The following is a 14,682-nucleotide window of genomic DNA, read 5'->3' on the forward strand; positions in this document are numbered from 1 at the left end:
TATTTTATTTTTTTATTTTATTGTGTTTATTATTATTTTAATTTGTCTTTTACTCTCACATTATTATTATTCTCTTTCCTTATTTTTAATCTTTATAGCGATTATTTTCTATTTTATTATTATAATTGTTCTAATTCTTCTTTTATGCAATACTAGCCGCCTTTAACGATCAACTAATTCAACTTGAATGTTGTCTTTTCTTACTTTTTAATTATTATTAATTGAATTTATTCATTAAATATTGATGTTAATTAATAATTGGATTCATTCCAAATTTCATCTTGATATCTGATAAGGCTGGAACATACGAATTTAAATGAATCAGTCTACTGCTAAAATTGCACATGCAAATAAAAAAAATGTATTCTATGAAACAAAAACGGAAGTGAAATTCTTATTTTAGTGTTCAAAGAAAATAATTCTCTTAATTTTAACACTGGCAAAGCCATGGAATTATTTGAGGAAGTTGTTTGAATTTCATCATAACAGTAAAATCATCGTTATAGACTGTATTCAAATTAAATTAAAAATTAATAAAATTAGTGAGAAAATTGTACGGAAATTCGTGTTCCATTAAGAATTGGGAATTTTTCTTAGTCTCGAATAATATAAAAATTCATTTCTTTAGATATTTTACAAAAATACAGTTAAAAGAAACAATAAGCCAGTTTATTTCATCATTTTTTTTTAATTTAGAAAAATTGACACACTTGTTTTGAAGCGAAATTCATCAATGTCTGACAAACACTGTTGATTTATATAAATGACATAGAAAGAAAATCTTTATATATAGACACAGAGATTTATTTTACATTTCCCTGCTAAAGCTGGTAATATCTGGAGCAGAAATAATTTTCGAAGCCGAATATTTTATATTGAAATCCACTATAATTGACAAGATAAATGATATTAAACCCCGCTGATATTTTTTTTTTTTTTTACTTTTGTCTATACTCTTACCCGACTACAAATTTAATGTAAGAATTTGCTTGGTACTTTTTTTAGAAGAATTTATTGTAAATAAAAATTCATTATAATCGACAGTCATTATAAAAAAACTTTATAAATTACTACTTTATACCTTCAAAAAAAATTCAGAATCTTTATTTTGTAAATTATAATATTCTAATCGATATTACCTTTATTGCTGGGAATTAAGATTCTATCATGTATATATTTTTAATATCAAAAACTACTTTTGCACAAAATATACTATACAAAATCTGTTTTTGTTTTCTTTTTCATCTGGTTCATATCAAACCAGACGATATTTAAAACCACAGATAGATTATTCCCTTCCTTAAATTAGTAATATTTGGTACATTAATATTGTATATTTTGTTCACAAATTCTAAAGTATAAGAAAGATATCTTCATATGAATGATTACTATAAACCTAAATTTTAAGCATATCTAAATCTCTACTATATGTCCAATAAAAACATTGTCAAAAGATTAAAATGTCAGGGAAATTTTAAAACACTTGTGGTGGAATGATTCAAACAATAAAAACGACAAAATATTTAATTTCTAATTATTTGAATTTTGCACTTAAAAACAGTTGACAATATCCTTTCTCTTGTTTTAATAATACATGTGCAAAAGCTGACTTCGGCCGAGTTGCTTTACGCGGAACATATATAGCCACAATGATTTTATTTACATTATAATAAGAGATATTTTATTAGAAATCACTGGATTCGAAATAATTTAAAATATTGTGAGAGATAATAAATGTTGCTATTTGCTGGATTTGGTTCTGCATTTGTTAAAAATTTTTAATTATGATATTATTTAGTAATTGCATTACATTTTTCATATTTTCAGATATTTTTGTATCATTTTCTAAGTACAATCTGTTATAAAATGTTTATAGTAATTTAATAAATATTTTTGTAAAGTCAATGGATCTCGATTTCTTCAATAAAATTTTTAATCCGTAACCTTATTTTATTTCAGTGATCTCAATGAAGCATCTCTACTTTGGAATTTAAAAATTCGTTATGATAAGGAAATGATATATGTAAGTACTCACTTTTTTTTTGTTCGCAATTACCTAGTTTCTGCCATTAATCCTTCTTTTTTTTCCCTACCTGTTCACATTCCATGGATTATACTTTCCTTGATACGCTTTAGTTGTTCATAATTGAAAAAAAAAAAGTACTGCCATTTTGAAAAAGCAAGCAAAAAAAATTATGTATCGTTCGAACAATTTCCGCTTCTCTTTATTCAGGTGATAGGGCAATTATCCGGAAGTACAAGCGCTATTTGCCGTTTTGATTTAACACCTATTATTATTTATTTTATCTTCTCTGGCAAAGCACTCGCATGCTTGTAATATCACGAGAACTTAATTTTAGTACGTTGTTTCCTCCAATTAAAAGCGCTTTTATTTTTTCGTTGACTAAAAAGATAGAAGAAAAAAAAAGAACGCGTAGAACCCATAATAAGTTCTCAACCTTGTTCGCATTATTATTTGAATAGCGACCAATAGAAATCTGTTCTTAAGGTAACGTGACGTGTCGTGTCATCAGAATGCATTGCGTCACAATAGATTCCGTTTATGATTGTCAAGCAGAATGTTTATTCGTGTTCTTTTTTATATGCTTTGTTTATTTTTGCTGCTACGATTGACTCATCATTTTATTTATGTTCGTGATATAAGCAAAAACAGCTTGTATAGGAGCAGGAAGTTGCATTGGAAACTGATCCATCAAATACCATTTGTTCTTGTTGCATTTAGATTGCAACTTACAATTATGTGGTTTGAATAAAGCTACTTAATTACTTTTTTTTTCATTGAAACTAAAGCAGACGACTTTTAGAACGAAAAATGTACTTAGTTTGATCATTATAAAATTGCAAGAAATTCTAAAAGAAAAAGAAAAATTAATGATTCTTTAGGAAACTTAGTTAAAAATTTTCGTCAAGCTAAAAGCGTCCAATAATCGATGTTTTGAATTTCTTATTTCAATCTCGAATATGCTCATTTTTGAATTAATATTAACTGAAATGAGATTTAAACATTATAGTTCTAAAATTAATTATGTATGATTAGTTTTAAATCTATGGAATAATTCAGGATAATATTCATTAGTGAAAGTTTTTTCATTTTTTTAATTTTAAATTAAACTAATTATTTTAAAAGGAAAAAATAATGAAGTGCGTTTATTAAAAAAGCATAGTTCAAGAATATTCATAATGAAAGTTAGACCATTTAATTAAAAAAAGTTATATATCTGGTATTTTTTTCAAGACATGCGTTACTAATATTTGATAGATAATGTATAGCCACATTATTATCAGAAAACTATTTACTACAGTAGTTTCCTAGGTTATATAGAACAAATTATAGTAATTTTCGACAAAATGGAAACAACTGAAGCACGTCTGACACCATCACAAAGGAAGTTGAACAGTTTAGTTCTAATTCTAAGCAGTTTTTTGAGTTTCAAAGAGTTAATTAATCGAATATATAAATGTTGCAGTTTGAAGGAAAAGTTGGTTTACGGTTTTAAACAATGGCAACAGTGAAATGATCGTAATGCCAATTACAAATTTTTATTAGACACAACTTTTTTTTGTTTTTTAATCTTTATTTTGATCTGCAAATATAATTTTTATAAAAAAGGGATGATTTTTTTTTAATTTTTCTCTCTTTATATAATGCTATTTATCTGATATTTTGCTGTTATTTACTACGTCTGCCCTGCATGATGTAGATATTTTAACTAGCCTAAACCGACAATGCCTTAGTACTGCTAGATTTCATTATATTTGTAGATGAAATGTAAACAATAAAAAGTTTCGTATCAATTATTGTATGTAGAAATTTGATACTCTCTTATACATTATTATTTTTACTTTGGATTACATAATTATTCTATTGTATTCAATTAAATGCACTAACTTATCTCTAGGCATGCTCGAAATTATTTCTGAACTCCAACGTGAAAGATGCTATCTTGTGACGTCATATACATTTAAACATTAATACTGTTACTATTGATATTATATTATTAATTTCCTAACTTTCTTTTTACTGGATTAAATTGAGGGTTTCAGTGGCCTTAAGCATTATCAGGACAACATTAACATTAAACATTTTCGCAGAAACCTTCATAAATCAGCCTTGTAATTTTTTTAAAATCCATATACACACTAACATTGCATTTTATAAAATACAAGTATGGCAAAGAAGGTATTTAAGTGCAACATGTCAGAATCTGAGTATAAGCAATTAACCCTTTCTAGGGCCTTGGGAAGTATGCTTTCCACCAAATTTATCAATCTTTGTACGAAATTATGTTGGTTGGCATCAGTTCTGACAATTTTTTTTAGTAAGTCAGAAACTTAGATGCTTCAGTTCTTTATCTCAGACAAAATGATGTGTCTTGATTTGTTACTTAATTATTAATTAACCAAATTAATTAATCAAATTAAATTTATCTAATAAGCTAAATGAATCCTATTTCTTATTCTAATTTCAAGCCTAAAAATATTTTAACATAATAGGACTAGAAAAAAATGGCCCTTTAAAGGTTTAAATAGCGAACAAGCTGCTAATTTCATGTTCTTAAAAGTCATTGTAGAATGATTTTTAATTATAAATATTTAGAATCGGCGAATTCTCATAGAATGCCAAATTGTTCTGAATAATGATTGTACTTTCGTAATAAAAAAACATTCTAAATTGATTTGCTTATAGACTATAGTTATAGAATTTTTAAAATGTTGCATATTAGTAACTTCTTTTGACTTGTCAATATTTTTATCACACATTCTAAAGGAAATCGGATAAAATATCCCTAAATACTTTAACAAAAACAGTATTAAACGTAGCCCTAATAGATTTGGTCCATCCAAATGTTTATAAAATGGTTTTAGCAAATTTATGGATTTAGATAATATCAAATCTTTTCATGCTACATCAAACGGATTCTGTGCAACAGTTCCAAAACTTTATCGGATTGTTGCCGGATTCATTTTGACAAAACCAGCCATGGATAAACACGATTTTCATATCGTCTGCTTAGTATTCGTCACAGACGATTCGCGGGAACCGTGATTCCTGTATCACAAACGATACGGTGACGAACTCCAGAAGAATAAACAGATCATTGGAAAATTTCTCAGAGAATCGTAATACATCATCTTCAGGTTGAAGATACTTCCTGTGTCGTGTATGATTCAACTGTTGTTGTAGAGTGTTATTTTCTTCATATTTTTCACACATGAGTATTTTTTTACGAAACAAACTTGACTGAATATATATGAACTGATAAAGTGTTGCTTGAATTTCATGCGTAATTTTAACTAACATAATCTTAAGTAATAAGATAATTATAATCTGCGAATGAATTACGTGAATTTCATGTATAAATCAGAACTGAAGGTCAGAATGAAGGATAGAGAAAAAAATGTATTCCAAGAATTGTCATGTATATTTATTAACAAAAGTTTTTTTTTTTTACATAATTGTTTATTATTTGCTCAACGCAAACTTACCTTCAACATTTTATTCCAATTGTGCCAAATATATTTTTGTTACAGCTGCATAGCGATATTATGCAGTGCATTGGATAGTGCCATCTGGAAGAGAAAAAAAAAAGATGATTGTCTGTTACAGTATGTTAAACATGTTCTATACCTACTGTTTTTGTTTCAAAGCGACCATTTGTGCAAAATGTCTTTTTGTTCGCCCTAGCAAAGTCGATTCAGGCGCCTGAATGACAATGCCCACTCTGAATTGTCCTCATTAATGGTTTAATTAATGTAGATTTAAAATTGAAGTTATTTCCAGAGTGGTATGGTAGTTAAGTCTCAATTTTAAAGACCAAGACCTCAATTTTAAATTTCTTTGTTTGAGACTCGGTTCTACTAACGATCTGCCGCACTTTGATAAGTTTGACTCATGATAATAAGTTTGCACTAAATATGAATATTATCAATTATGCTAGTGGAAACAAATGCCAGTTAAACGAGATTGCCACGAATCACACTCGTGGGATTATGGTTGGGCGAAACATGAAAATCACGAGTCACACTCGTGGAATGAAGGCCGGGCTATGTATAAAATTCAGGACTAGGTACTTACTATCTTTGTAGCTTTATGTGTCATTTAATTATAGACCAGTTAATTTTCCATATGATTGTATTAGTAGTTAATGGCATATTGGCACAGTTATCAACAAAAGGAAGAACTTGATGTCGGTTGTAATTGTTTTCATAAATTATTTTCAATGTGCTCTTTATTTTAAGATGTCGTTGCTTTCATTCATATTTTCTTCTCTGTGCTTCATTGGGCGATAATTTCTTACAATCCTTCCCTTTATTGGCCAGAAAGGATAATCGGTTACATGGCGGATATTCGCGCCAAGTTGTAATTTTTGATTTGCGATAAGCCGCCAAATGGCACTTTTCCTTATCATTTTCTAATAACACTAAAAGCGAAAAATTGATGCCTCAAAAGCAGTAAATTGCTGGTTTTCTTCCCGTGCATTTTGTGTCTTCAAAAAGATCAAACCGAAACAGTATGTTCTCACATGATAAAAACTAAAATGAATCATTAGAATAAAATAGATTTCTAGATAGATAAAAATAGTTTTCTTAAAAAATAAGTTGCTACCGGTGTTTCTTAAACATCCATTAACCATTTCGTTAAACGCTTCACCTCCGCACTTGAAGCATTCTCTTGTTGCTCAAGGTTGTTTCATTAGAGTTTAATTTTTTCTCTTATGAGTCATTATAATTAAATCATTGTTCTCACTTGGCTGTTTGTTCTCCAGTCTCGAACCGCCTCTTTTCTTTTCAGCTCTCTTACTAAAAACAATCGTATTGATATGTATAAAGAAAACTCTTTAATGCTGAAACACAAAATAATTTTTAAACAGTAACAAAGTAACTATTATAATAGACTCCTGAGCATGATGCCTTACAAATAAACAGCCCACAACTTCCTCGCATACTATCTAATAAAGGTGTTATCCCAGAAAACACTGCGCATGGCATTGGCGATAGTTATGAAATATTATTCGGCTTGAATATAGCATTTTTACTGAATCAACGTGTCATCCTTGGCGAGTTTTTTGGCGATTAATCCTTGGGATACTGTCAATAGCGTCCAAAAATCATATCTGTGGTTTAGACGTGTTTTTCCCAATCGATTCCAACAAAAATTTGACATAAAACAACATTTGTGCCACAAAATCCCATACCAAATTTGATATATTTAAATCACTGCGTTTTTGAGCTATCGCGTTTACATGCTTCTGGAAGTACGAACCGACAGACGGCCAGTCCCTGGTTGGATTTGACTCTAAATTTGAAATATATGTAGACTATAGATGTTAATTCTGTGTATGGAATTTTATCTATATAACTCTCTTCGTTTTGTACTACCGTATTAATTGTATTCGTACAGCCGAACAGACAAACTTCCTCTAGGCGATAGTTTGCCTAACTTAGGCCTAAAATTTGATAGAAATCTACAAATTTGGTATAAAGACAATATACCAAATTTCATTCGTCTAGATCAAAGCGTTTTTGAGCCATTTTTGTCTCAGACAGACACACATTTTTCAAAAAAGTGTTTTTTTCTATTTCCGGGTCTGAAACGTGGAAATTTGTCAAAATCTCATTTTTTTTTTTTTTTTTTTTTTTTTTTTTTGACAATAACTACACTTTCTCTATACTACGTATACGAGAAAGTAAAAAAAGTTAAAAATCAATTCACCAAATAATAATAAAGACTATATTTAAGTTTTCGATTTTTAATGTTCTATGTAACTTATATTTAAAATGGAAAGTCGTATGGCGGTACTCTATGGTGCAAATAATTAAGATAAAAATCGTTCTCTGCAAGGAAATTAACCGCTTGAAATATTCCTTTTAATGCTGACATCGAATTAAAATTAGTGAATTGCTAAAACCCTGTGAATTTCAGTAGAAATATATATATATATATAAAATAAGATTTTGTAGTTGAATGTTTCTCACACAATTTTTTTTTCCAGACATATACGGGTAGTATTTTAGTTGCTGTCAATCCTTACAAGATGTTCGATATCTATGGCTTGGAGATGGTGAAAAAATATGAAGGTCAAATTCTAGGGACTTTGCCACCGTAAGTATTGAAAAAAGATAGTTTTTTTTTTCCCTAAATGCATCAAAAATTCTTATTTTTTACATTTTCTTAAAATTAAGAATCGAATGTAGAATGCATTGTTTAATTTTTTTAAAAATGAAGTAACCTCACTAAACAGTAGAAATATTTAAAAAATCTAATTCTATATATTTTGTAATGAAAAATATCTTTTTGTACTTGCATGATGAATTTAATTTATTATATATGAGATGTTAATAAATTATTCTCAGGTTAAAATCTGTTATGAATAATACAAAATAAGAGGCAGGGAAAACTCTTACTGAATTTTATTCGTCAAATTTTTAATATTAATATGCTTTAACAAGAACACTATTAGTTGCTCAGAGAATATCAGGTGTACACTCAATTTTCCTTTAGCATTTAGAGAGTCTTGGTACCCAGGTACCAGGTACAGCTTGTTGTTACGATATTGTGCGATATTGTATTATTCAACATCCAGCAATATTATACAATATTGTGCGATATATTATTTAATATCCAACAATATTGTGCAATATATTATTCAATATCGAACAATATTGTGCGATATATTATTCAATATCCAACAATATTGTGCGATATATTATTCAATATCCAACAATATTGTGCGATATATTATTCAATATCCAACAATGTTGTGCGATATATTATTCAATATCCAACAATATTGTGCGATATATTATTCAATATCCAACAATATTGTGCGATATATTATTCAATATCCAACAATATTGTGCGATATATTATTCAATATCCAACAATATTGTGCGATATATTATTCAATATCCAACAATAGTGTGCGATATAATATTCAATATCTAACAATAGTGTGCGTTATATTATTATATCGCAATATTGTGCAATATTATATTATTCAATATCCAGCAATATTATATTATTCATTATCCAACTGTATTGTACAATATTGTGTGATATTATATTTAATATCTAACAATATTATATAATATTGCAAACAATATTGTGATATTATATAATATTGTACAAAATTATGCAATAATATATTATTCATTATCCAACAATATTATATAATATTGCATATATTATTTAATATCATACAATATATGCATGCAACTAGAATAGTTATTTGTAATGACCCAATTTATTAATTCTTCGATGTTGCAAACTGATGCAGCTTAATCTCGGTCCTTTATGGTATCGCCAGAAAAAGAAATTGAGTGTTATGGTATCGAAAGAGTGCGGAAGCCCTGAAAGTGGTCATCTCTAACCATCCACCGATCTCGGAATGTTTCATTAAAGAAATTAGGCACATGTCCCCTTGATACAAAGTATATCCGATATCTCGAAGTCGTTTTATCCATATTTTAATTCATTGTTCTATAGCGAAAGTTAAATTCGTGTCTGAATCGTATCTGAATTGTTTCAGAAATCAAAGAATGCAGTTTTTTTTTCCAATACATTGTGTTATTTTATTTAAACAAATGAACTTCTCTGTTGCCATTCGTAAAAATGAAAACAAATTACATTCCTTTATCAACATAATCTTCTCAGGTTTTTGTAAAATTGCATTTCAAAACAATTTTGCTTTCCTGTGAATAATTTATATCTAATTATATAAGAATAATATAATAATTTATATTTAAATTTATAATAATTAATATAATTTAAATATTTATGTTTAATTTTATAAAAAATTATATCTAATTTAAATTAATATATTTCTATTATCCTGTGTATCTAATCACTATTTTGAATACGTTTCATATATTGCAAATAATTTATGCACTATTCTTATTAATTAGTGATTTTATTTCTGTTATATATTTTGGCATATTTGCTGAGTCGTTTAATTAGCATATAGATGGCAATAATTATCATTTCCTTAGTTCAGTAATTTCGGCTTAACATTTTTATTTCTCCAATGTATGTGGAGGGATGATTATCTGTTCCGTGTTTGCTCTATATACGCTATTAAACAATAATTTACTCATAATTATTATAGGTGACATCCATGTTGATAATTTTTATATATAGTTTTAATGAATATGTAGTTATTCAGAAATCTAGATTAGAAGCATTGATATTTTTAGAATATTTTTAGATATATACTCCAATGTGGAATGGCTTTTGGTATTAGCTGGAATATAATATATTAAATCTGAATACACCATTAATATTTATTAATTATTTAATAGAAAATAACAAATAAATTGACAATTTAATTATTTAATAGACAATAATGAACTAATTGACAATAATTTAATTATTTAATAGACAATAACGAATTAATTGACAATTTAATTATTTGATAGACAATAACGAATTAATTGACAATTTAATTATTTGATAGACAATAACGAATTAATTGACAATTTAATTATTTAATAGACAATGAATTGACAATTTCATTATTTAATAGACAATAATGACCTAATTGACAATAATTTAATAGACAATAATGACCTAATTGACAATAATTTAATAGACAATAATGAACTAATTGACAATAATTTAATAGACAATAATGAACTAATTGACAATTTAATTATTTAATAGACAATAATGAACTAATTGACAATTTAATTATTTAATAGACAATAACGAATTAATTGACAATTTAATTATTTGATAGACAATAACGAATTAATTGACAATTTAATTATTTGATAGACAATAACGAATTAATTGACAATTTAATTATTTAATAGACAATGAATTGACAATTTAATTATTTAATAGACAAAAATGACCTAATTGACAATAATTTAATAGACAATAATGAACTAATTGACAATAATTTAATTATTTAATAGACAATTACGAATATGTTACCAATAGTTACGTTAAAAATACTTACCAATACTTACGTTAAAAACTAGAAACTAGCAATACATTAGAAAGATGGCATACTTACATGCACCGCCATGTGGCCTGAAACAAGAGTGGATAAATCCACATAGCCCAATTTCTACAGTGGTTGGGAAAACGAACATCGAGATGATGGCTTGGGGATTAGTAACACAAGGAATTGTTAATTAAAATTATTATTATTACAACGCAAATATTTTGAATGAAAAGGAAAAGATAATATAAAATGACTTATTGAAAGACCTCAAAATGTAACATGATTATAAAATTATAAAATTTCTAAAAAGGCAGACATTGTATCGTCAGCAAAATACTGATCTAGTCTGATTCTTAAAATTTTTATCACTAATCCTATTGGATACTAATAATCATGCATACTTGATGTATGTTAATTAAAATGGTAATTTTTAAAATTCTGAGAAAGACTCGTATTGTAAACTTACTCTATAGTTATAAAAAGTCTGTGTGTGTGTGTGTGTGTGTGTGTGTGTGTGTGTGTGTGTGTGTGTGTGTGTGTGTGTGTGTGTGTGTGTGTGTGTGTGTGTGTGTTGGCGCTCTACAGGCCAGATTATTCAACCTACAGCTACCAAATTTGGCACGTGTATACCTTGGAGGCCGGGAATATGCACCTGGGGGTTATTTTTTCAAATTTTTAATTAGAATTTTATTTATTTAAAAATTAAGCGAAATTTTGGCGTGTTTCTGCTATAACCTCCGAATATAGGCCGGAACAAAATATTATTATTCATTTCTTTTCAATCCTTTTGAAAGCAAAACTAAAAACTGAATTTTATGCTGAATCTGAGAAAATTTTGTTGAATTATTCTTTGAGATATTACATAAATTATCAAAAATATTTTGTAGTTCACATAAGACTTAAGTACCGAGCGATTCTGTTTGCAATACTCATATTCAATAATAATAATAATAAATAACAATAAAGATGATAAATAAAATAAAACGCTTGGTTTTATTAAAAAATAACTTTATATTAATTGCAATATCATCATTTCCACTTTAAATTAAAGTTGAAGCTTTACCGGAAATGACAACAAATTAGCAAAATATATATATAGTAAATTGAACAAAACGATCTAAACATCAGTATAAGTTTGGTATGACTATCAAAATTTGAAGATTAAAAATGTTTTGTTTGAGAATCTATTAAGAGACCAGTTACTTAAAATATTTAATTGAAAATTGTAGCGAGCGGTAATACTGGCTAAACGGCTGGTCGTCAAAGGCGGCTAGTAGTAAATAAAAACAAAGTTCTCATCTATCTTGTACCAACAATTTTTACCGCCAATTTCAACAATAATATGTTGATAATCATTCGTATTTGATGTATGACTTTCAAAATGCTAATTTCATTCCAAAAACCTGAGGAAGTAAATATTCGGACAGGAAACTGTTCTACCTTGGAATGATAATTGATGGAAATTCAGCCCTTGACATAATAACAGTTAAAATCTATGAAATAATGCAAATAACATAATTAGTTTTTAGAAACTTTTATCTATGCACATTTTTACTGTAGTTGGCGTTTTAATCTGCTTCTTAAAGAATTTCGCTGCACATAAATATCCAATTTATCACTGCTTAAAAGATCCCGTTTCATAACCCAAGGCATTTCATCGGATCAGTGACCATAGCACCAAGAGTGTCTGAAGGCGTTTGAGGCAACACATGTCACATTTCACTTTTAAACAGAGTAACATTCCCCACTGTCGCCAAACCACCGACTGTGGCGGCGTAAATGATAGGCGGGCACTTACGTGGGAAACGGAATAATAGCTGGCACACAGTAATGCGACAAATGCAAAAAACTTCCCCCACTTTCTTTTGTTCAGCGCATCTCTTATTTATTTGGGCTTTTAATTCGGAATCCGTGCGATGGTCTTCTGGTCAGCTGGGTAAGGAGGTCAGCGGCGCCCGCTTTCACTTACTTTTCCATCCCTTCCCGCACTCTTGACATTGTGCGCCAAGACATCCCACACCAACAAACCACCTGCGTGCTCACTAAAAGTCGGAAGCAATGGTGTTGACGATTCAGATAAGAAATAGCAATTAGTGACTATTATTATATCAACAGAAAGGGTAGGTTTTTCGACTTTTCTTATAAAAAGTGTTTATTTTGGTGAATAGCTGTTAATGTGTTTGGTTATGAGTTAGGTTTCAACGAGCGAATGTTATGAATTAAATCTTTATATTTTTGCTGTAGTTTGGAACATCAGATGAAGAATAGTTTCTGGTATATATATATATATATTATACATAGGGTTATCAAATGTTAATACCCATTGGCTTTCTTTAAAAATAAGTTTATGTCTGATATTAGAAACGGTTTTTTAATATTCTAATGTTAAGCGTTGTGTTTCAATTTGATTGTCAGTTGTTTCAACGAGCAAATATTAAGAAACAGATCTTTGCATTTTTGTCAAGTTTCGAACTTCAGATGAAGAATATCTATTGTAGAATCAATGGATTTTTCAGTACTTGTTGTAAAGAGATTAAATACGAAAGATTTTTTAGTATTTGTTGTAGATTTATTTGGCTTCTTTGACTTCGATAAAAATAATCATGTATCCGATAGAGGAAGCGATTTTCAGGATATTTGTCTTCAGGTATAGGAAGCGATACTAACATATTCGCCGAAATTCAGATTTTTGGTAATCATTTTTTTAATTTCGGTTTTGATTAAAATTTCAAAGTGTTACATTACGAATCAAACCTTTTATATTTTTTTAATAGATTGGAATCTCAAATGAATGTTTTTGGCATATATGTTACCAACAAATGGTGCACATATATTACCAAAAAACAATATTTACATTAGAATTATTTAATTTCTATGATTTCAATCAAATCATTTATGCATCTGTTTGTGGAATAAATTTTTCTTAGGATTAATATTATACATTTTCATTTTTTGAATACATTTGAATTTGAAACAAAGTAATTAAGATATTTATTTGTGCTAAATTTGTTCCATTTTTTAAATACCAATAAAAGCTTTGAGAACTCTTAGTTGTGCTGGGCAACTTTTCTCGACATTCCAATTTTGTTTGAAATCTTTTTTATTTACTTACTTAAATAACTTGTTATTTATATTTATTAAGAGTTAAAATAATTTATTTCAATGCCTCTTATAAGAACACTTTTAGCTTTAGTAAAATTCATCCATATTTCGGTGTTAAGTGAAGAACAATTTTGGCTTTATTAAAATTCATCCATATTTCGGTGTTCCGTAAAGAACAATTTTGGCTTTAGTAAAATTCATCCGCATTTCGGTGTTCCGTAAAGAACAATATTGGCTTTAGTAAAATTCATCCGCATTTCGGTGTTCCATAAAGACCAATTTTGGCTTTAGTAAAATTCATTCGCATTTCGGTGTTCCATAAAGACCAATTTTGGCTTTAGTAAAATTCATTCGCATTTCGGTGTTCCATAAAGAACAATTTTGGCTTTTGTAAAATTCCTTCGTATTTCGGTGTTCCGTAAAGAACAATTTTGGTTTTATTAAAATTCATCCATATTTCGGTGTTCCGTAAAGAACAATTTTGGTTTTATTAAAATTCATCCATATTTCGGTGTTCCGTAAAGAACAATTTTGGCTTTATTAAAATTCATCCACATTTCAGTGTTCCGTAAAGAACAATTTTGGTTTTAAATTATTCGCTATTTAATGT

General features: G+C 28.2%; 1 protein-coding gene across 2 annotated transcripts in view; it reads left to right on the forward strand.

Annotated features, from left to right (window-relative positions):
- The window catches only part of LOC129975715 (unconventional myosin-XV-like), a 351,522-nt gene that overhangs the window by 121,258 nt on the left and 215,582 nt on the right, over window positions 1-14,682 (forward strand). For both annotated transcript variants that reach the window (XM_056088888.1, XM_056088889.1), the window contains exons 5-6: window positions 1,960-2,023; window positions 8,016-8,125. In XM_056088888.1, coding sequence (XP_055944863.1) covers window positions 1,960-2,023; window positions 8,016-8,125 — 174 coding nt within the window. The remainder of the gene's footprint in view (window positions 1-1,959; window positions 2,024-8,015; window positions 8,126-14,682) is intronic.

This window comes from Argiope bruennichi, chromosome 7 (assembly GCF_947563725.1).
Source record: "Argiope bruennichi chromosome 7, qqArgBrue1.1, whole genome shotgun sequence".
NCBI classification, from domain to species: domain Eukaryota; kingdom Metazoa; phylum Arthropoda; class Arachnida; order Araneae; family Araneidae; genus Argiope; species Argiope bruennichi.